A 25,390-nucleotide genomic window follows, 5' to 3' on the forward strand; every position below is an offset into this window, starting at 1 on the left:
TAGATTGAAGCATTAAATTTAAAATGTTGTAACCATAATACTTGAAAGTAAATAGAATTCAGCATTTATATAACTTCAGATGGTGAAAGACTATCTAAGCAGAAATCAAAAAAGGAAAGAGGGATATATTTGAGTACATAAAAATGCCAAGCTTCTAGATGTCAAAAACAAAGAACATTAAAAGACAAACAACACACTCAAAAAAATTGTAAGACTACTAACAAAGTGTTGATTTCTGTTCTATGCACATATGCCATGGAAATAAAATTTTAAAATACCAAAATTAAAAAAAAGAAAATAAGCAAAGTAAATGAACAGAAGAATCAAAGATAAATATATCACATAAATTATGCTAGCAACCAAAGAAATGCAAAATTAAACCTCACATTTATTTAGCAATCCTCTAGGCATATATCACCCTCAATATTGACAAATGTGTGCTGTTATAAACACTCACACACTAGTGAGGAGTAAATAAACCATCACAATCTTTCTGGAATGCCATTTGGCAATTTGTACAAAGGGCTTCAACATGTTCTCGTTCCTCGATCCAGAAATTCCACATCCAGGAATTTACCCCGTGGATGTAATTAAAGACACAGAACAGTAATGAATACAATACGAGCAACTCAAGTGTACAGCTAGAGAGCCTGATTTATAACATTAATGCAGGCTGCATATTATTGCAAATTGTGTTTTTGAAGCATATTGATTGGCTCAGAACAAGGATTATGAAGTAATAAGAGGTAAAATAGTCAACAAAATTTATACATGCAAAGTCCTAAAAGATCCCCTGTGTAGGTAGGTAGGTAGATGATAGATACAGAGGTGACAAATACTGATAGAAAATTCCTCAACATGTCGGCAATGGTTTTCACTGGGTCGCAGGGTGTAAAATATTTCCCCTTTGTATTTGTACTTACAGGATACTCCAGGATGATTGTTTCTTCATCAGAAACACAAAAACATTTTTTTGCTATTTACCTATAAATATTTTCCATTGCCAACTACATGAAAATTAAACTATGCTGTTTCTAAGGCATTTGAATGACTCCCCCAAATATTCCTAGATTATTTATCAAACTATCATCCAGCTATCTACTGATTGTGGATTTTTTTGAACTCCCTCATCCAGCCTCCCATCAGATGCACACATATCTTGTATCTCTACCAGTCTCACCTCTGATCCATGGATCAAAATGTGCTTTATTCAAGCCACACATACTTGAATTTCTCTGATTCTTGTTATCTTGAATATTTCACTCAGAATATTGAACATGTGAGTTTTCTGTCAGAGCTCTCTCTTAATATTTATCAATAGGCGTCTTTATAAAAAAAATTCTAAATGAATCTGAGTACATATGCTTTGAGTCTCTGTGACTGTGAGCCTCTCCATAGAACTTAAGGAGTTATAACAAAATTTCTGTAATCAAAGAGTAGTGAATGAGTTTATAAATTGGATGTAAGACTAATGTGTCTGAGTGTATGGAAAATAATTTCACTGAAACTTCCATTTAATAAAGTGAAATGCTCATTTTAAGTGAATATTCAAACTCTCTGATACACTATCTTAATATTATGTTTAAGTAAAATCATTAGATAATTTTCTTTGCAGGTTTTGCATCTAAATCTTAGTTTAAGATCAAATAGTAATGATAGGCCCCTTCATTCCTTCAAACATTTGATCAGTTATATAATTTCAAATAAAACCTTCAAAATTCATGTCCGCATCATGTTTTCAGAAAAATGTGCAAGAAATGCTCAAATTAGCTTCTAGCTTGACATGAAAAAATTTCCATCTCTCTCTGCTTATAACTTGGAGGCAATTTTAATGCCAATTAAAATAATAAAGTTAGGGGTGCCTGGGTGGCACAGCGGTTAAGCATCTTCCTTCGGCTCAGGGCATGATCCTGGAGTTATGGGATCAAGCCCCACATCAGGCTCCTCCACTATGAGCTTACTTCTTCCTCTCCCACTCCCCCTGCTTGTGTTCCCTTTCTCGCTGGCTGTCTCTATCTCTGTCGAATAAATAAATAAAATCTTAAAAAATAAATAAATAAATAAAGTAGAACTTATGGGACTTCATCAAGATAAAAAGCTTCTGCACAGCCAAGGAAACAGTCAAAAAAACTAAGAGGCAGCACAGAATGGGAGAATATATTTGCAAAGGACACTACAGATAAAGGACTGGTATCCAAGATCTACAAAGAACTTCTCAAACTCAATACACGAGAAACAAATAAACAAATCAAAAAATGGGCAGAAGATATGAACAGACACTTTTCCAATNAAGACATACAAATGGCTAACAGACACATGAAAAAATGTTCAAAATCATTAGCCATCAGGGAAATTCAAATCAAAACCACACTGAGATACCACCTTACGCCAGTTAGAATGGCAAAGATAGACAAGGCAAGAAACAACAATTGTTGGAGAGGATGTGGAGAAAGGGGATCCCTCCTACATTGTTGGTGGGAATGCAAGTTGGTACAGCCACTCTGGAAAACAGTGTGGAGGTCCCTTAAAAAGTTAAAAATTGAACTACCCTATGACCCAGCCATTGCACTACTGGGTGTTTACCCCAAAGATACAGACGTAGTAAAGAGAAGGGCCATATGCACCCCAATGTTCATAGCTGCATTGTCCACAATAGCCAAATCATGGAAGGAGCCGAGATGCCCTTCAACAGATGACTGGATTAAGAAGCTGTGGTCCATATATACAATGGAATATTACTCAGCTATCAGAAAGAACGAATTCTCAACATTTGCTGCAACATGGACGGCACTGGAGGAGATAATGCTAAGTGAAATAAGTCAAGCAGAGAAAGACAATTATCATATGATTTCTCTCATCTATGGAACATAAGAACTAGGANGAAGCATCAAACTTTACATCGGAATCAGGGGATGTACTGAATGGTGACTAACATAATATAATAAAAAATCATTAAAAAATAAAAAATAAAATAAAATAAAATAATAAAGTTAATAATAAATAAATATAATAATTAAAATAATTTAATAATAATTTAATAAAATTTAATAAATAATTGATTTAATAATAATTAAATAAAATTTAATAATAATTAAAATAATACAGTTAATAATACTAACTGTAATAATTTCCATTACTAAGAATGGCTCTTACTTGTTTTTTTTTATATGTATACTGTCTTTCATGAATCCTTGTACCAATTAATGGAATGTAGATATTGTTATCCTCACTGTGAAAATTATGATTCAAGATCTGAGGGATTAGATAACTTATTTAGCAAGTTTGGAATGTTTTCCTGTAGGATTCCAGAGCTCACCACTCAATCTATTGGAATGTTTATGAAACTGTTTATTACACCAAAAGGCCATCTCCATGTTGGACTTTGAGCCCACATCTGTGTATTTTGAGCCATCCTCATGGCCACCCCATTTTTCTGTTTAGTTGGGTGCAGTAACTTTGTGAGCACAAAAAAAGATCTTAGTGTAATAAAAAGATGCTCAAAAAACATCAGTGTGTGTATTTGGCTGTCTTACAGGAACCTAGAGAGCAAGGATAGGTCTGTGAGGTTCGAGAATACTCTGAATACTATAGAATGGAGAAGTCCTTTATTCAACACTTTTTTTTTAAAGACTTTATTTATATATTTGTCAGGGGGGGGCAGGCAGAGAGAGAAGCAGACTCCCCCCTGAGCAGGAGCCCAGTGCAGGACTTGATCCCTGGGATTGTGACCCTGTGATCATGACCTGAGCCAAAGGCAGACACTTAACCAACTAAGCCACCCTGGTGTCCCTATTCAACACTTCTTAAGTGCCCATGTGTCACAAATGTTTCTGGTGTTTTCTATATGGCCTTTCCCTGCACTCAGGAAAGTTATAGGCAAGGAAACTCAAACATACACCTAACATGAGTGTTTGATAAATTTTAATAAGGAAGAGTGTGATAAATCAATCAGAGAAAGACAATTTTCTATCACATGATCTCACTGATACATGGAATTTGAGAAACAAGGCAGAGGATCATAGGGGAAGAGAGGAAAAAATGAAACAAGAAAAAAACAGAGAGGGAGGCAAACTGTAAGAGAATCTTAATCTCAGGAAACAAACTGAGGTTTGCTGGGGGTGGGGGGGATGAGGTAGTTGGGTGATGGACATTGGGGAGGTTATGTGCTATGATGAGCGCTGTGAATTGTGTTAAGACCGATGAATCACAGACCTGTACTCCTGAAACAAATAATACATTATATGCTAATAAAAAAAAAAGAAGAAGAAAAGAAGAAAAACTGGGGGGGAAAAGGAAGAGTGTGATATTCTCTGTATAGAAATACATAAGGGAAATTATCAACCATACCTCAGGTCAAAGTATGCATACAGGTAGAGGAAAGAGCCAAGTATAAATGAAAAGAGAAAGGGATAAGTGGGACTATATTAAAATTAGGAACTTTTCTTCAACACCTTAGTAGGGTCTAAGTGTAAGTAGTAGAGTGGGATATAATGTTTACAAAACAGTAAGCTGACAAAAGACTTACACTGTTAATATATAAAGAGCTCTTATGAGCCAGTGAGAAAAAGATAGAAAAATGCACAAAAAACATGAACCAACACCTCACAAATGTCCCACATTGTAAAAGAGTTAAAATCATTCTGAGATAACAGTACATACCTACCAGAATGGTTAAACCTTAAAACAACTGAAACCAACTGTCAGCAAAGTTGGGGAGCACTCACGATAGACTGTAAGCTGATAGGATCAGCTTAGAAAACCGTGCGGCAGGGACCTAGCTCCTCAGAACACACGCATGTCCAGCAATGGGATTCTCATTTAATCCAGATGTATTCATGTGTAAGGAGACATGCAGAAGGGCATGGCACTCTTCGTCACCACATGCGCTGGAAACAACCCAAATGCCATTACCAGCGTGAAGAGGAAAGATAGTTGAATGTGTCTGTCTCACGAAACACAGTACTTCCATTAAAACAAGTGTGCAGAGACTACACTGTGTGTTCCTAACTCTAGCATGCACGCATATCGTGTAGGATGTAATAATAAATGAAAAAGTCAGTAGTCAAATCATATTGTGTCATTCTATTTGTAGACAGTTTAAAACAAGTAAAATTAATCTATGATACTAGAAAGCAGGTCATCTTTAGGATGGAAGGGGTGGTGGCGATTTATAGAAAATATATAGAATATAGGTCTTCTGATATACAGACAGTATTCTATTTCTTAATGTCAGGGGCATTTAGAATTAAATATAACTGTGATAATTCATCAGGATATGATTTATGATTTATAAAAGTCTGTCATATATAGTACTTCCATACAAAGCATATTCTTAAAAGGCAAGTTGTATGTTGTAACAAATAATCCTTGTAAACACATCTCTGAGCATATATTTCAGTATTTTTGTAAAATAAATAGCTCAAACTACATTTCTTGAGTCTAAGCAAAGAAATGATTTTAAAAGGCAAAGATTCAATGAAATGTTTTGAAAATGAGGGAAATATTAGTAAAAGAGTCAAATATTACTAAAATATGCAATGGCAAGGATGTTCAAATGCACATGTTCAATACAGCACTCCATCACAGTATACTATATAAAAATATGTCTCAAACAATTTTTCAGAGACACATCCGAATAAAAAAGAGCCTGACATTGAAGCAGATTTGGTTTGCTCATGAAAACGATACAACAAAGTATCTCGTGTGAGCTCTGTGAGGTGGTTTTGCTTGTTTCCTTTAATAAGTGACATGAAGTTCCAGCAATCAGGAGACGCTGATGGTCTTCTCTCTGCTTTTCTGTTCTAGGGATGACTATTATCAAAACTGGAAGATTGAAAAGAATCAGACATCATAGATGTTGTAGTATATAAGCTTCAAAGGTGTATGTGAATGTTCTGTGTGTGTTTCTTCTGTGACCCCATAAGAAGTCCAACGTACTCGGTTTGACCCATGCCAACCACCTTAATATTGAGGTTTCTTTGAAATGTTCACAGAGAATAGATAAAATATTTTTCACTTCCTTCAAGCAATCTGATATTTCTGCCACTTGGAGAAAGCAAAACTAATCAAAGAAAAAACAGAAATGGTAGTTTGGCCACTTAAGGGAATGTGTTAAATGTGTATGTGTTTATATGAGAGTATGTGTGAACATATTCGTTCTTCCTTTCTGTGTCAGTTAATATATAGAAACAACAATTAGGCTAAATATTTTCAAAAGCTTCCCTGAAAATAGCACATTTTCAGTATAATATGAGATAAGAATAATAATGTCCACCAAATTTTCTTTCATATAGTCTACACCTTATTCTTTCAGTAAAGGAAGTGTGTAATAGATTTAAAATACAAATTTGGTATTAGGGCTTTTTTAAGGATATGGAAAAAGGGAAGTATTTAAGTGTAAGGAACATATAAAATTCATGAAAGAAATTTAATAATAAATGAATAATAATTAATAAATTCAATAATTTAGGTATTATATAGTTTACTAACATTTTAAATCACTTAATTATCAGTGCTTGAATATATTTACAGTTGATAGTGGAGTTTTTACTATTTTAACATAATTATCTGCTTTCTTAATACTGTAAGATTATTATTTGATGAAAATATAGACCACATAGCTAAACAATGATGAATCTAGTATTCTATAAATAGAAGGATGAACATTTGAAAGTCTGAATTAAGAATCATAATAATTAAAGATAATATACAAGTTTGACTCTTATGCCAGAGACACATATGGTACTTTGAGCTCAGTTTACCTTTCAAAGATTGTTTCTTACTGTGCCTTTCCTTGGGTTTTCCACTATAACAGGGCAAGGCTTTCTGTAGAACACTCTTGGAGACTATTATAATGCCTACATTTAATTTAAAATACTTTAATGGTTTCAGTGTAATATTATGTATCTGTTACTCATATGAAGCTATCATTCAAATGCTCAGTTGAAGAATATTTAGAATTTTTTAAAGAATATTTAGAATTTAAAGAGCGCTTCTTTTACCTGTATCTTCACTAAAGCTGGAAGGCTTACTAATCAAGCTACTAAATGTCCAATGTAGGCTTTTATTTTCAAAACTCAATACCCCGTTGACTTGTATGATAAATGATACTGATTAGTTTCCATTGGTAAAAGGAAAACTGTTTAAGATGTAAGGATTGACTAAAATTATTTAAAAGCACTCTATCTGTGCAGAACACAGATTTAGGAACAAAATTAATTATGTGTGCTTTTAACTTTCAGGCTGATACAGGCTGAATCTTATAGTCCTGCAGACCATGACTCTTCTTTGTTTGACGCCGGTTAAAATGGTGAAAGTATCCTACCTCTGAAATCTCAGCGTTTCTCTTGAATGTATTTTTTATGCAAGGTTATAGTTTGAACACCTAAAGGAACGATGAGCTGGGGCTTCCTTAAATCTACAGAACAGGTTCCTTAATCTTCCTTTGTGATTGCTTGCTAATACACTTTTACTTATTATCCATATAGTAGACACAGGTATATCTACACATAGACATACAATAGCAGAATTTGGACTGAAACTCATGGAAGGAATAACTAGCCTCATGGAACCTAACCCTCTAATTGCTCCTGTTGTTTTCTCAAAAGAATTCAACAGTTGACCATGAAAACACTGTCTTAGATCTATTGAAAAGACAAGGCACCTCTCCAGACCAGCTAATGAACATGAAGCATGTGTCCCTAGAAGAATCATCTTGGGTTTTGTAGACAATCTTTTGTTACTGTTTAATAGTTTCTGTGATTATCCTCATGACATGAATCTCATTTCATGGACTTAATTCATTTTAGGGGTGAATTGCCATTACTAAATATGTCAGGAAATTTAACTCTGCTGACTCAAGTAGCAGTGAAATGCGAGTCTGCTATTCTATGTGCTTTTAACATATGCCCATTAGCGTGAAAAGAATTCAGGAGACATGACTTCCCAAAGACAAATAAGACTGAGAGAAGCCAGATTTGCTTTAGGGACATTGTGTTTGGGTGCCTTTTTTATGTGACTCCTGGAATTCAACATGATGAAGCAAATATGTTGTAAACAGTTCGCACTAGGCTGTGGGTTATATTTGTGCCATCAGCCAACAGAGTTTTCAGTGAAGAGTCATTCCAATAATTAGACCATCATCGAGGAACCTCTTAATCCTTTCCTTAAGGACACCCGAGCATATTTAAGCCATGGGTGAATTTTCTAATTTCTTTAGCATAATTCTTCCAGAATCCAACAGTAAAATTAGAAGCTAAGAGAAATAGGGGACAGGAGAAATAAGAAGCAGTATTTACTATCTACTTGAAGAGAATATTTCTTCAAAGGAAATGTGTCTCAGAGGTGCTCCCCTGTTCACAAGACCTGTGAAGGTTGTTCTCGCAGTAGCTACCACTGGATTGTTTGCTGAGAGTCCACTTGCGAGTAATGATCTCTTACCAGGCTGCATAATTCAGTAGAATACAAATTGACAAAAATGTGTTTAATGAATATATATTGTTTGCCAAATCTTGTAAATGATTACATATTTTTTCTTTTCTTTTTTTTTTTAAGATTTTATTTATTTGAGAGAGAGAGAGCATGCATGAGCATGGGGGGAGGGTCAGAGAGTGAAGCAGACTCCCCACTGAGCAGGCAGCCCAACGCAGGACTCAATCCCAAGACTCCAGGATCATGACCTGAGCCGAAGGCAGATGCTTACCTGGTTGAGCCACCCAGGCACCCCTACATGTTTTGTTCCCATAAAATTCTTGCTTATTTTTAGGAATTGTATCCCGCTGGGCTTTTCTTTCTTATTTGTATGTCCTTCCAATGCCTGGCTGCATCTAATATACTGATTTTTTTGGTGAGAGAAAAGTTCAAAAAATGATGCATGATATTATGTTGCTTCTTCTAATGAATGCAATGCATATATAATTTTCCTACTCTGGTTTAAATGTTACTTATCTTTATCAATAACTTAATTAAATATTTTAACAAAAACATTCTAAACAAAACACAATATCCTTTAATGTTATGTGTTGCTAGTGTTAAAAATTCTCAAGATTCAAAGATCCCCATCTACTTGGGAGATAATCTCAGAAATTATATCTGAGAATTCATTCTTTTCACTTTTAAACCTAGATTTTCTGAAAAACTCATTAATGGTAGCATAAGAAAAATAGTTTTTCTGGGGCACCTGGATGGTTCAATCAGTTGAACATCAGCCTCTTGATTTCAGCTCAGGTCATGATCTCAAGGTCAAGAGATTGCGTCCTGCATGGGGCTCCTCGATCGTGGGGAGTCTGCTGGAGACTGTCTCTCCCTTTTCCCTTTACCCCTTCCCCAGCTCATGCTTTCTTTCACTCTCTCTCTCTAAAATGAATAAATAAATCTTTAAAGAAAAGGAAAAATGGCTTTTCTTAAGGTAAGTTGCTAGTCTTTATAGCACAAAAGTCAGTCCTAACAAGTTATTTGACAGCTATGCTTCTCCCAAGTTGCCAGAAACTTATTGAAGCCTTCACAAAGAGGGTTTATTTTATTCTCACTAATACAATTTATGTATTTATAATATTAAAAGTAGTTCAGGGTATAGTAACTACATAGTGAAATGGGACTGAATGGCTTTAAATAAATACCTTTTATCCCACCTACCTTTACTTTTAGACCAACTCTCCTGAGTTGTCGACATTTTGCTATTTCCATTTTTAATTCTTCTGATTCTAAATAGCACACTTGCTTCTTTTTATTTCTTCAGTTCTCACCATATATTTATTAATAACCAACTATGAAAGATGAGCAATTTTATTAGCACCTCTCCCTCCCTTTTGGTTTTGTTTACTGTGTTACATTTAGTTTTTTCTATTGTTCGTATAATTTTAAATAATATGACTAAAACCCCATTGCTCATTCCAACAGCTTTAGATTGCACAGGAAGAAGATATTAAACTATGTGACTCATGACCAAAACTAAAACCATGTATGTGTTGCTTGCTTAGCAGTGCCACAGAAATAGTGGAGTGAAGGTGTTCAGCTGAGATACTCTCAAGTTATCAGTTCATATTTAGCACTTTCCCAGAAGAGCTCAGATTCAATTTTTACTAATTCTGGGTAAGTTATTACCAACATCAGGAACCTAGGATCCCTTAGCATATTTCCCTGAGCATGAAAAGGATGAGATTGCAAAAAAAATCCTGAGATTTGAAATGCCTTCTCAAGGTCTGAATAGAACTGTATTTTGGGAAAAGCTACCCAGATTTACTAGTTGAACCAGACTGAAGTAGCTTAGTGGTATGGTGACTTCAGCTGTCAGATTCCTTTGCAAAATATCTAGGACGAGCTACCAGCCCTTAACTCCTGCATTCAAACATACGTACTTTGAAGTGCTTTGGATTTTTTTCAGTTCCAGGAGAAATCCAGGATTATAGAGGAAGTAAAATGGAAATTGGGAAAGTGTGTGCGTGTCTGTGTGAGTGAGAAAGAGAATGGTTGGGGGGAGAGGATAGAGAGAGCAAAACAGAGAAAGAGGGACAGAAACAGGGAGCAAGGGGAAGAGTTTAGGAAAAGTGTTGTGTGAAAACAACAACAAAACAGTAGTCTTCTGGATTTAATGGAGTGATTTTGATATTGATTTGACATTTTCATCTATCTGAATCCACATTTCAACAAGTGAATAGAGTATTAGAAAGTTATCCCTATCAGGATCTCTTTGTTTTTAGGAAAATATTAATAACTTTTAGACTACTGAGAACCCATTAGAGATTATGAACTGGGCAGAGCCCCTCACATGCATGTGAGCTCCATATTATTGGTCAATGATTATCTTTAATTATTGCAACTTCAATAACTTAATATACTTTAGTACCATACCTATGCTTAGTGTCACTTAACATAATCAAAATTAAGTATTATAAAAATTAAATATTATACATTACAGTTTAATATCATTGTTTTTTTAGCATGGCACCACTATACATTTCTGCTGAGATTAGAAATTCCTGGTATTATTTTAAAGTACATATGTTTCGGGGCACCTGGGTGGCACAGCGGTTAAGCATCTGCCTTCAGCTCAGGGCGTGATCCCAGCATTATGGGATTGAGCCCCACATCAGGCTCCTCTGCTATGAGCCTGCTTCTTCCTCTCCCACTCCCCCTGCTTGTGCTCCTTCTCTCGCTGGCTGTCTCTATCTCTGTCAAATAAATAAAATCTTAAAAAAAAAAAAGTACATATGTTTCAAGGTTCTGTCATTTGAGAAGTAATAACATGAAGTAACATTGCAGTGATTCCTTAGAATGTGAAGTTAGATATTGAAATAGACATTATTTCCTTTTAGAATTACTATTATATTTGGACTGAGTGTGGCAGAGACTTAAAGCAGTGTTTCTCAAACTGTGTTCTAAAGGAGTGTAAGAGTTCAAGATGTTAATGGATGATTCTAGAAAATGTGCAAATAAACCTCCTTCTTGGACAGTCATTATGCAGATTAGCACATAAGTCTGTGAAAAGACCTGCAATAGAGTAGATTAGCTTTTTGAAAATTTATTTAATACCCTGCATCCCAAACCTGTCTTTGCAGAGTGCACATTTGCTTTTTTCAGCATACCTGTTATCAATTATAATTTATAATTTTGTACAGGGGTTAACAAATTACATCCTACTCACATTTATTTTTGTAAATAAAGTTTTTATTGCAACATAGTCATGCCCACTTGTTGCTTTTGTGTTGTGGTGGCAGAGTTGAAAAGCTGACTCAGATACTTTATGTTCAGCAAAGCCTAAGCATATGTATTGTCTGGTTCTTAACAGAAAAATGTTTGCCAATCCTGATAGCAGAAGAGTATACTTCTGGACATCATATTGGGAAACACTGACTTAAAGAAACGTATTACTATTTTAAACAGCATCTTCTTATGGATAACTATAAGTTAAATGTACATACATGCATGATATAGAATTATTTTTAACTATATGAAATTTGCAGTGATGGGGCTTTGATTGCTATTCAATTAAAGCATCAATTTTTAGAGACTTTATTTTAATATAATTTATGTGAAACTTTAAAGGAAGAAAAAGAATGTAAATATTCTTACAAATCTTGTCTAAAGACAAAGATAAAAAATGTTTGATAGCCTCACATTTCTTCTGATTTAATTATTTAGGGAAGATTCAAACTTTATTGATATCTTTCTTCTTTGTTTTCTTATTAGGAGAAATTCCTGATAGAAAGTTCCAAGTATGTAATTACTATGTCTTTTCATTTTGACCTTGAAGACACATTGTTCCCTCTTCAGATTCAAAACTAACTAGTCTAATATGTTAAATTACAGATCTTGAAACCTGAGTTTAAATACTGGCTCACATATTATCTAACTGTCCAGACTATAATACCTAATATCCAAGTGTTGATCCTTCATGAGGCATTAATAATAAAGCTGAACTAAACTCTATGAATTTTTTTCCAGGAAGAACTGAACCCCATCATTGTTACACCACCCATTCAAGCTGTTGACCAGGACCGGAATATTCAGCCACCATCAGACAGGCCTGGCATCCTCTACTCCATCCTTGTTGGTTTGTATCTACTAAAATTTTACACTCTCAGTTATCACTCTAGAACCATGTAAAAAAAGTTGTCCCAAATCAAAGGAAACACCTTTAATAACAAAGTTGGTCTCCTTGGAAATTATTATTTTTATGTAAAAATAAAATAAAAAATAACAATATTTTCCTTAAAATTAGTTTCAGTAAAATATGTAGAAGAAAATATGGAAAAAATTTTTTATTGAAGAAGTGAAGCAACTTTAAAAAATGAATATTAATCTACATATTGGTAGTTTTCTCTGTGTTACCTCATTAAGAATTCTCTAAGAAAAGTTTGAAAAAATCAATTGAAAATATACACTGTTTGCTCTACTAGTATTTTACCATTGGTTGAATTCAATTGTGTAATTCTGAAAATATATGACTGATTTAAATAAGGGTTTTTGGAACCATATGGGAGAAGGACCATAATTACCCAAGGGCACACAATATATTATACCTTTGGCTAATTTTTCCTTGAAAAATTTCACAGGAGTTATTCTAGTTCATCCTTGTGCATATCCTGGTTATTGTACCAAAGCAACAATGATGAGAATTTCATCATTTCTCAAATTGCTTTTGCTAAAATATGGATGTTGCTGTTTTGCATGGTTTATAGTCTCTAGAGAGACAGATGCATGTGAGACGGATCATACATCTCTTAATGAAGAAGGGTTTGCTTTTGAAGTGTGCTTCAGAAGGACTGTTCAGTGGAATTCAGCATTACCCTCAGCCCCTTTCTGTCCCTGAGCCTTCAACCTGTGTGTATGCACATATACATAATAATACAACAGCCTACAGACATTAGATTTCCAAATGTGACACTATATCCTACTTAGAAATGTTGTCTGTAAAGAAAGGTCGAACAATTCTGTTTCAAGCCTTTGGTCTCTAGAACTACACAATGTCATAATCCAGTTGCAGAGATTAGACTATTACATTTTTAAAAAGACCTTCTGAACGTAAGCATCAGTGTTTTAAGTCTGTAAGTCTGTAAGTGTAAGTCTTGGCATAGATAAAAAGAAATCGTCATTGTTCATTTCATTAATTAAGGGGTTGACAGTATGTCAGTTGCTGTGCTAGGTACTATAGATGCAAAAATGATAGATAAATGTTCTAGGTTAGGGAGGGGTGGAGTCTATGGCTAGAAGCATGTCAAAAGATAAATTAAAACACCTATTTTAAGCACTAGAAATAAGTTATGAACCACACATTATGTGGGATCATGGAAGGAAAGTGCTAAGTATTTCTGAGAAAATTGCTTCGAAAGAGTTATTTCAGCAGAAATATCAGGGTTTCTAGGTAGAAAACTAGAGGGAAAATACCTAGAAGGATGATATATCATGTACAAAGTCCAAAGGATGAAATTTAAAGACGGTCTTGGAGAAGTATGCTGCCTAGAGTGGGCTGAAATCCATTGGTATTCATGTGTTTCTTTCACTTTCAGAAAATTGTATTTATTCTTCCTTTCAATAAATAAGCACGTACTCCGTGGAGGAAGACAGATTCCTCACTTTGTGGAGCTGGTGCCCTGGCAGTAGAAACAGGCAACAAACAATAAATATAATAAATATATAAGTGTATTTATCATATAAGAGAGTGGCCTGTGCTGTGGGAAAAACGGAGCTGGATAAGTGGGAGTAGAAATACAGAAGGGGTGTTGGGGCATCTGGGTGGCTCAGTTGATTAAGCATCTGCCTTTCGCTTAGGTCATGATCCCAGGGTCCTGGGATTGAGCCCTGCTCTGGGCTTCCTGCACGGTGGGGAGTCTGCTTCTCCCTCTCTCTCTGCTGCTCTCTGTGCTTGTGCGCTCACTCTCTCTCTGTCAAATACATAAAATCTTTAAAAAAAAAAAAGTACAGAAGGGGTGTCACAGTATAAACTGTAGCATTAAATAGGATGATCAGGGCATGCTTCATTAGAAAAAGTGAGGTTTGAGGGGCACCTGGGTGGCTCCATCCATTGGGCGGCTGCCTTGGACTCCGGTCATGATCCCAGGGTCCTGGGATCGAGCCCTGCATCAGGCTCCCTGCTCAGCGGGAGCCTGCTTCTTCCTCTCCCTCTACTGTTATCCCTGCTTGTGCATGCTTACTCTCTCTCTCTGTTAAATAAATAAATGGAATCTTAAAAAAAAAAAGCAGGTTTGTAGGTTAGCCTACTCATGTACATTGAAGGGTTAACCATGTTGATATCTGGGGGAACAGTTTCTAGGCAGAGAAAAAACTGGAGCTTGCCCAGTGGTTTTCAGAAACATGAAGGAGGTCCGTAGCATTGGAGAGGGAAGTAGAAAGAGGAGGGAGGGTGATGGGTGGCACAGTTGGTTAAGCATCCGACTCTTGGCTTCAGCTCGGGTCATGGTCTCAGGCTCCTAATATTGAGCCCCAAATCGGGCTCCATGCTCAGCACAAAGTGCTTAATATTCTCTCTTTCCCTCTCCCTCTGCCCCTCCCTTACACTCTCTCTTTCTCTCTCTCTCACAAAAATAAATAAATAAATCTTTTTTAAAAAAGAGGATGTGAAAAATAAGAGGGGGACAGAAAATATAGAATCTTGTATACTTGGCTGTGCAGAAGTTTTATCTTGATGAAGTCCCACGTTCATTTTATCTTTTGTTTCTCTTGCCTTTGGAGATGTGTCATGAAAAAGGTTGCTGTGGCCAATGTCTTAGAGGTTGCTGCCTATGCTCTCCTCTAGGATTTTGATGGATTCCTGTCTCACATCGAGTCCTTTCATCCATTNCATCCATTTGGAGTTTATTTTTGTGTATGGTGTGAGAGAGTGGTCAAGTTTCATTCTTTTGCATGTAGCTGTCCAATTTTCCCAGCACCATTTATTGAAGAGACTGTCTTTTTTCCACTGGATGTTTTTTCCTGCTTTATCAGAGATTAGTTGCCCAAAGAGCCGAGGGTCCATTTCTGGGTTCCCTATTCTGTTCCATTGGTCTATGTGTCTGTTTTTGTGCCACTGCCATGCTGTCTTTGTGATCACAGATTTGTAGTACAACTTGAAATCTGAGAAACAAACTGAGGGCTTCAGAGGGGAGGGGGATGGAGGAATGGGATAGGCTGGTAATGGGTAGTAAGGAGGGCACGTATTGCATGGTGCACTGGGTGTTATACGCAACTAATGAATCATCGAACTTTACATCAAAAACCAGGGATGTACTGTATGGTGACTAACATAATATAATAAAAAACAGTATTAAAAAATAAAAAATTAGAAAAAATTAAAAAAAAATTCAAATGTACAAAAACGCTGCAAGGCTTTTATAATATACACCCCTATCCGTGTAAAAAATAAATAAATACATAAATACGTAAATAAAATCTTTAAAGAAAAAAAAGAATCTTGCATACTATCAATCTACTTTGTTGTTTACTCTAAGTGAAATGAGAAGCCAATATAGTAATGAGAGCAGAATAATGAATTGCTGTTCTCTACATCAGCTGCCAACTGTAGTATGATGGATAGTCCTAAATAATAGATGTAACCACTAGAACTAACTTTGCTTTCACTGCTAAGTTTAGTAAAACGATATAATTTCATAGTATTTACATTTCTAGAAGGCAGGGTATTGTATGGGTAGTTTGAAGTATATTCAGATCCTGACTTTAAAACTTACCATAATTATATGATTATGCTGGGTAAGTTACTAATCTCTGTGCCTCAGATTGCTCCTCTTTAAAATGGAGTTGATAAAAACAGACCTTCTATAAAAGGATTTTGAGGATTTGATTTAATACTGGTAAGGGTGTAATAGCGCCTGGAAAAAAGTTAATGCTCAATAAATGTTGGTTGATGTTGTCATTACCATTAGGAAGAAAAATCATGTTTCCTGAGTTAAATCAGACTGGTAAGAATAGAAGCACACACACACAAAAAAACCAAACATACAAAACAGGATTTCCATGGTTCGGATTTTACTTATTTTCCAGAAAACTAAATTTTCCTTAAGTCCACCCTAATAATTCTGAATGTATGTGTTTCTGAGAGGTAGTTTTCTCAGTTACCATGTGGAGAGTTCTCCTCCCACACTCACACATTTTTGGTGTCTGCTTACTGAATGTGAGGATGTGGATCCTGATGTGTGTAAAAAGTCATCTAAGGACTGTTGCCAACCCTTTCACTGGTCCCACTGTAACTATCATCAATGATGGGATTATTGCTTCTACGATTGATCACCCCCAGCAACCTGACCCTATGTCACCTCGATCCATTATTTCCTATGATGTGTCCACTGGCTTTCTTCAAGAAAAATGATACCATTGTATGTGTGAGGGTGGGATTAGCAGAGATAATCTGAGTGAAAGATAAACTACAAGCAAAGTCAAAAATTCGTAATTGATAAAAAGCATCAAATTGACTACTGCCATAAAATGGAAATTGTTTTATCCTAAAATGGGAGGGGAGGGGCTTGGGGGAGGAATTGGTAAAACTCTGATGGTCCAACCAATGCCCCTTTCATGTTTTACTATTAGGAAGATGAAATTTAGGTTTAAATTGGAGCATGTACTAAAGGGCAAAAAAAGTGACAATAAAATCTCAACTGATAAGTACAAAATAAAATTTTCTGGTAAACTAAAATTTTCAATAAAACCAACATAAATTTAGATGAACTAAATTACTTTTGTTTGGGTGCTTATGATTTCACAAACATTGAGTTGTATATTTAATGGAGCCCTTAAAGTTTGTTATATTCTGTATAATAAAATCATAGTACATGTAAGATTAGATTAAAATTTTAATAATTAAAGGACATATCCCAGGTGAAGTCATTGAAAGTAGTCAAGTAAAGACTTCTGAAAATTCACTCTTCCATGAAAGCCATGAAAAACCTGGTTTAAAAAAAAAGTGAAAATCATTATTTTGGATCATTAATTACTGAATTAACCAAAGCTTAAAGCAACCCAGGGAACATGTATCAAGGAAAACAGCTAACTCTTTGTAATAACCTTTTTTTTTCAACTTAGTGGAATTTTTCACTTGCTTGAGTCCCATTGCCTGCTCTTTAGTTCAGCAGTAAGCAGTAAAAAATAACAACCTCCATTCCCAAAGCAGCTTGGCAGTCATTGGAAGAAGCAGAACAAAACTGGAGTTCTTCGAAAGCCTCCTTTCCAAAGAATCGTCATGTGACCTGGCTGGTGGTTCTCCGGAAGAACCCACATAAAAGGCTTACTCAGATTTCACCCACCACAAAAAGTCTTATTTGGGGGCTGGAGAAGGAAGAAGAGGGAGGAGTTTGTCAAAAACAATTACAGGCAAGTGTTTTTACTTTGTTGCAGCCAGATGTGATAGATAATAATTGGAACAAGCAATAGGCTAAACAGTAAACTTAAAAAAGAAAGCTAGGAATGATATCCATAGGGTCTGTAAAAGCTTTGACATATTTCTAGGAATCTTAGGACAACAGTAAGAATAGTGCTGTGTATATTCTCAGAAAACATTTAAGAATGCCTTGGGTTTTCATCTCTGGCTTACCTTGAGTTTCTGGAAAAGCAGAAAGCAAAGGCTAAGGTGGAGTTCTAAACAGCAGGACTGAGGACTAAAGGTGTGATCCAAAATGCACGAAGCGCTCCTCAACAAAGACTAGGAGATTCACTGCTTCCAAATATGTAAAAAGATCTCTGTTCAATCATTAACTAACCACTAAACTAAGTACAGATTTCAGTGGCCCCACATGACAAAGAATACAGATTTTAGAGTATTAGTTCAGAAATCATTAGTTGAGAAAACAAATGAGCACAACTAAAACAAGCAATATCTTCAGTAGACCCTGGGGAAGGAAGAAATCTGATTTTCAGTGTTGTCACATAATATTGCTTGAAATGACCAGTTTTTAACAAAAATTATGAGACTGGAAAGAAAGAGAAGAATGGTTGATACACAGGACAAATAAATCAATAAAAGTGTTTCGGAAGAAGCCCAGATGTTGGACTTACAAAGACTTTCAATTGGGGAAAAAAACAAACTTTCAATTGGGCATTTAAAATATGTTCAAAGAACTAAAGAAAATCATGTGTAAAGAATTAAAATATGGAAATGATATTTCATCAGAGAATATTAACAAAGAAACAGAACTTATTAAAAAAAGAACCAAATAAGAATTTTGGAATTGAAAAATACAACTGAAATTTAAAATTCACTAGCAGGATTTAATAGAAGATTCAAGCAGGAAGAAGAAAGAATCAGCGAATTTGAAGAGAGATCAATTAAGATGATCAAATCTGAGAACAGAAAGAAAAAAAAGAGTGGAGAAAATGAAGAAGAGAGCCTCAGACACTTGTAAGATACCATTCTGCATACCAACATATGCATAACTGGAGTCCCAGGAGAGTAGAGAAAGGGGCTGAAAGAATATATGAATAAATAACGGTTAAAAACACCTTAAATTTCAGGAAAACAATCTCCACATCCAAGAAGCTCAGTGAGTTTTCAAAAAGTATAAACTCAAAGAAACCCGGATATATCTCAATCAAATTATGACACATGCAAATAAAGAATTTGAAAATAACAAAAAGGTGCCTTTTCATGGATATTAATTCTCCATAAAATTACAACACGATTTATCATCTGAAACCATGGATACCAGAAAACAGTGGGATGACATGTTCAAAGTATGGAAAGAAAAAAATGCCCATCAATAATTGTAAATATGGTGAATATTTCCTTCAAAAAATGAATAAGAAATTAAGACATTCCCAGAAAAAGAAAATGAGAGAGTTTGTCAGTAGCAGACCTTCTCTATAAGAAATATTGAAGAGAAATCTAATGCTGAAGTTAAAACACAAGAAAGAGCAACTCAGTTCTACATGAAGAAATACAGAATAGTGGTAAAAACAACTAAATAGGTAAGTATAAAAGATAACATAGGTGTAGTTTTTTTTCTAGTAACTCTTCCTTTTCTATCTGATATAAAGAAAACACGATAAAGCAATAATTGCATATCAACATTGATGGACATGAAATGTATAAATATATATTTGGAATAATAACTAGAAAGAGGGAAGCAAATTTAAAGATTTAAATTACTTAACCAATTTAAAGATTTATATGAAAAGACACAACAATGGAATTTAAACAGTACATGTGACAAATAGCTATTTAAAACAAAAGAAGTCAGTAATAGAGTCATAGAGGAACAGAAAATCAGGAAATATGGAAGACAAATAGCAAAATGACAAACGTAAATCCTACCTTTTTAGTAATCACAATCAATGTAAGTGAATCAAATATTCCAATTAAAAGACAGAGATTAGCAGAATGCATAAAAAAGAAAGGAAAATATGATCTAACTATACACTGTCTACAAGAGATACACTTTAGATACAGAGACAAACGGAGTGTAAAAGGATGTAAAAAGACAGTCTACACAAATGATAACTAAAAGTGAGCTGAAGTAATACTACTAATGTTAGACAAAAATCCATTATACAATAATATTTTTTATTTGTGACAAAGATGTACCTCTTATAACAATAACAGTCAATCCATTAAGAAGGTTTAATAGTTATATATGCATCTAACAATAGAGCCCAAAAGTACATGAAGCAAAAACTGATAAACCTGAAGGGGAAATAGATCATTACAGCATGATAGCTGGAGACTCTGCAACCCTACTGTCAGTAATGGATTAAACAGCTAGACGGAGGGGAGCAAAGACAGAATTGAACAGCACTGCAAACCAGCCAGAACCTACAGATATTCATACAATACTCAAAACCTAAACAACAAATACACCTTCTTCCCAAAGGCACATGGAATGTTCTTCAATATGTTAGGCCACAAAACAGGTGTCATTATATTGAAAATTATCGAAATTAGACAAACTATATTCTTTGACCACAATGGAATGAAACCAGAAATCACTAACAAAGAAAATTGGAAACTCACATACATGTGAAAATTAAACCACATACACCGCGAATAGCCAATGGTTCGAAGGAAAAACATCAAAGAGAGTTAAAAAACTACTTTGAGAAAAGAATGAAAACATGTCATACCAAAACTTGCGAGATGAAGATCAAGAGATACCGGGAGGGAGATTTATAGTTTAACATGCCAACAATGATAAAGAAGAAAAATCTAATCAACAATGTAGTCTCTCACACCAAGACTGTGGAAAAGGATGAGCAAACTAAAACAGAGAAATCATAAAGATAGAAATTAAGACTAGAGTGGAGATTAATGAAATAATCATTTCAATCTAAAATGAAATAATTTTATTTTCATTTATTAATGAAAATAAAAAAATACATCAAATAATATCAATGAAACTAAAAATTAATCCTTTGAAAGGAACAACAAAACTGACAAAACTCTAGCTTTGTTGATCAAGAATATAAAAGAGAAGATGAAATTTATTCAGTCTAGAATGAAAGAAAGGACCTTATTGCTGACCTTTTAGACCTGAAAATATTACAAGGGCATATTACCTACAATCATGCACAAATTAGAAAACTGCAATGGTCAGATTGATAGAAAGACACAAGCTATCAAAACAGACTCAGGAAGACAGAAAATTCTGAGCAAACTTATGACCTATAAAGACATTGATATATTAATCAAAAACTTCTCAAAGAAAAACCCAAGACAGAAAGCTTGACCAATGAATTCTACCAAACTTTAAAAAAAAAAAAGATTTAACACCTATTCTTCTGAAGCTCTTCTAACAGGTAAGACCAGGGAATACTACCTAATTCATTCTGTGAGGCTAGAATCACCCTGATACTAAAACTAGCCAAAGACATCACAAGAATGGAAAGTTATATAACAATATCCCTTATGAATATAGGTGTAGAATTTCTCATTTGAATACTTGCAAATCAAATCCAGTGGCTTGTAAACAGGATTATGCACTGTGACCAAATGGAATTTATCCCATGAATGCAAGGTTGGTTTTATTTACAAATAAGCCAGTGTAATACACCACATTAATAGACAAAAGGGATTAAAAAACCATGAATACTTCAAAAGATGAAGAAACAAAATCTGACAAAATCAAAACCTTGATTAAGTGTGTAAATTTACTTAATGACGTGTCATTGAAACTCCTATAAAACAAACACTGTTAGAAATACAGGGAGATTTTGATTTAACCATTGTCACAGTGAAAGATTTTAAAGACACCTTCTTAGAACTTAGATCAGATTGATAAAAAATTCTATATGTATATGGTGATTAAGTGACTAAGAGGATTAAAATTTAAAAAAAAGAAAAAGAAAAGAGAAATACACATTCTTTTCAAATTGTTTTTAAAAACCCAAGATAAATTTATTTAAGAATTGTGTGTTAGGCTCAAAGAAAATCTTATTAAGTTTCAAGAACTAGAACTCATTCTGTTTAAACTGGAAAATGATAGAAGCACAGAATCAAAACTAAAGGGGAACAGAAAGATTTCTAACCAAGTGAAAGGAAGAATTTTTTTTTTAAGTAAAAATACAGAGGAGGTGATGTCAGCAAGATGGAGGGCTAGGAGGCCCCAACTCTTGTCTTGGCCACAAAAATAACAAAACAAGAAATAACTACAGACTGGTAGAAATAACTCTGGGAAAGTTCTGGACTACGACACAACAGAAATTAAGACTGAGGATGCCCACATAGGAAAGCATAGGGAGCATTTTACCTGTTTTACACCTTCCCTCAGTCTGAGCAGTTGGGTGCCAGGAGGGGTCCCTTTGGATGGACTCCAGCTCACAGGACCAGGAGAGCAGGGGAATCCCGACAAACCTCACCATCATGGGCATTTGCAGCCTTTGCTAGGGAAGACCCTACAGTCTTCACTGGTGCCGAAGCTAGCTGACAGAGCTGCCCAGAGCCCTCTGCTGTGTCTCCTCCCTGGAGCAGGAGCTGTCATTTCACTGAGACCTACTCCAGGGTACAGTCACTGCTGTACCCTGCTCTCAGGGTCCTAAGTCACAGTGTGTCTGCCATCTCTGGGACCCAGCTGCTTTCTGCTCTGAGGATGACCTGTCAGTCCTGAGTGGCAGCTTTGATCCATCACTGGGCTGCACATCAAAACCACATTAAAAAAGTGGTGATAATAAGTCCTTACCCATCAATAACTCCTCCAGATGTAAGTGGTTTAAAGTCTCCAATTAAAAGACATAGGCTGGCTAAATGGATTTAAAAAAAAAAAAAGACCCAATTATAAGCTGCCAATGAGAGACTCACTTAAGCCTAAGGACACTAGTGAGCTGAAAGTGAAGTCTTGGAAATATATTTCTGGCTTATGTAAATCCATAGAGGGCAGGGGTAACAATACTTATATAGAACAAAATCAACCTGAAGTCAAAAGCTCTGAAAGAGACAAAGAAGGGCATTTCCATGACAGTTCCCACACCATCATTAACAAAGATAGAGTTTGTATTTGCTTAAGAGGGTCTACTAATTTTTACTTTATAATAGTAGCTTGTAATAGTAGTATTTTGTAATACTGGGTATTCTTATCTGAGCACCTACTGTATGACAAAAAATATGTATTAAATATAACATATAGGCACACCTGGGTGGCTCAGTCGGTTAAGCATCTGACTCTTGGTTTTGGCTCAGGTCGTGATCTCAGGGTCATGAGATGGAGCCCCAAGTCAGGCTCAGCACTCAGGGGGAGTCTTCTTCCCCTCTCCATTCCCCTCTCCCCCTACCTGCTCTCACACACACTTCTCTCTCTCTAAAAAAAATAAATCTTTAAAAAATAATAAATATAGCATACAGGTAAGATAGATTTTACATACTAACGTAAATATTAATATATAACTAATAGCTACTTTTCCTTATTATTCAAAGTAAGTATGATAATTATGTTAATATTGTGAAAATTCTGACAAAGAGTTGGTGTCACACTCTGGTTTAGAATGGAGAAAATCTAGAAAACTTGGATTCAAACATTTTTTACAAGCATACATTAACTCAGATGAGCATTATTAAATATTAGTATTTTTGTGCTCAAGTGTACAGGATACTCATGTTGGAAAAGCCATGAGGAAGATTCAGATTTGAATATATATTTTAAATTGTATAAGGAATTCCTTCTTTTGTGTATTTCAAATTTCACCAATACTAGAAGTAGAGTCCAGAATTTCTATTTATTTGCTTTTACTTGCCTTGTTTAGTTTTGTTTTCCCAGTGCCATACACCTTAAAACTGCTTCCTTATTTACATGCTGGCCTTTCAAACATTAAGTAACCTCACACCTAGTCTGAGTTGCCTTCCCTTGGGCCTTTCTATTTTCCAGGATGTTGAGTCTAATTTTGAATAACCTCCACTAATTCAGAAATTTTCTTCTTTTCCTTTTTGGATTCTTTGAGTTATTCTTCACATTATCAGTAACTTATTATTGGCTAATAAGCTGGAGTATTTGAAGTATAGTTATTATTATGTAGGCATGAGAGAAGTTTGATTTTATGACACACATTATTGGAAGATGTTTCTCCTACTACACAGATCATAGTACTGAGTATCAGTATCATTCATATTTTTATGGCTTCCCTGGAAATTGTTCCAGAAAACTATTCATTTTAAACACGTTGAACTTCTTGTCCTATCCCACATAAAGATCACATAGGGTAGAATAATAAGCTACAAATACTGGAACTCACAAAAATAGATCTGCTAAAACTGAGAGCACTGATTGAATCCAAAGGTAAGTTATGTTATCTATAGTAATGGGGTAGGAGGTGTTTATATTAGTAAAGGTACAAGCTTAGATACTTCTATAAAGAACATCCAAAACACAGTGGCTTAAATCAAATAGAAGTCTATTTCTTTCTCAAGTAATAGCCCAAAGGATTATGACCCTGGGTTTGTGGGAAGGCTTTACCATTCTCAATATTTGGTTTGTTATGTTACTCTAGTCATTAACCTATTACAGTCAGTGGGAAAAACGATTAAGTTCAGGGCAAGTAACTTTGTGCAAATAAACCAAAATTCATGAAAACAGCATAAGCTGGGGAAACATAAGGGAAGCTGTAGAGGCAATGGGTAGTACTTTAGTTGTCTGTTCTTATGCAATAAATCACTCAAAAGATTAGTGACCTAAAATGGCAGTGATGTGGCATTTCTCATATTTCTGTGGGTTGATTGGGACCAAAAAGTCTTCTCCTTGACCCAGTGTAGTTGAGGCTACTCACATGTGTGTGTTCAGCTGGGAGCTAGCCAGAGATATAGACATCCAGGGTGGTTACTCACTCCTCCCCTTCCCTGGGCCTCACCTTATTCTATAGCCTTCTTCACAACATTGGTCATTGACTTCTGAGAGGCTGAAAGTGAAGTCCACCAGTCTTCTCAAATCTTAGTCCCAGAACTGGAATGGTATCATTTCCACTACCAACTATTGGTCAAATCAAGCGGGAGTCTAGTCCTTATTCAAGAAGAGGGGAAAATAGACTCTGCTTTTTGGTGAGAAGCAGAAAATCTGTAGCTATGTCTCATCTACTTCAGGTAATTGTTTACATGTTTGCTTACGATAGATACATGTTGGATTGAAGACATAGCTTTTTCATCATTGTCCCATGAGTTAAAAATAAGTTCAGTTAGCCCTCTAATGTTTCATAATTATGCATGCATTATAATTCATTAAAACTCCAATGCTCAACAATTGCATAGAGCACTGATTACTAATAATTATATTGGATGTAAGTCCACATTTCAAGTAATTCTACTAAGTGTTTAAAAATTGTCAGGCTGACTTGTTCTGCTTGGATCTTCATGATGTGACCTAATGACATGACTGATTAAGTATTGTGCTAGGAGCATGGGAGTGAACATCCTGCCCCTTTCCTAGTGTTCACTTCTGCATGCACCATTAGTGTTATCTTTTTTTTATAATAATATTTT

At 35.1% G+C, this 25,390-nt stretch overlaps 1 protein-coding gene across 1 annotated transcript in view; it reads left to right on the forward strand.

Moving 5' to 3' along the window:
• Positions 1 to 25,390, forward strand: part of PCDH15 (protocadherin related 15) — a 1,685,023-nt gene that overhangs the window by 1,261,282 nt on the left and 398,351 nt on the right. The window contains exon 11 of the mRNA XM_034662367.1: positions 12,442 to 12,550. Coding sequence (XP_034518258.1) covers positions 12,442 to 12,550 — 109 coding nt within the window. The remainder of the gene's footprint in view (positions 1 to 12,441; positions 12,551 to 25,390) is intronic.

The sequence above is a fragment of the Ailuropoda melanoleuca genome, chromosome 6 (genome assembly GCF_002007445.2).
Source record: "Ailuropoda melanoleuca isolate Jingjing chromosome 6, ASM200744v2, whole genome shotgun sequence".
NCBI lineage: Eukaryota > Metazoa > Chordata > Mammalia > Carnivora > Ursidae > Ailuropoda > Ailuropoda melanoleuca.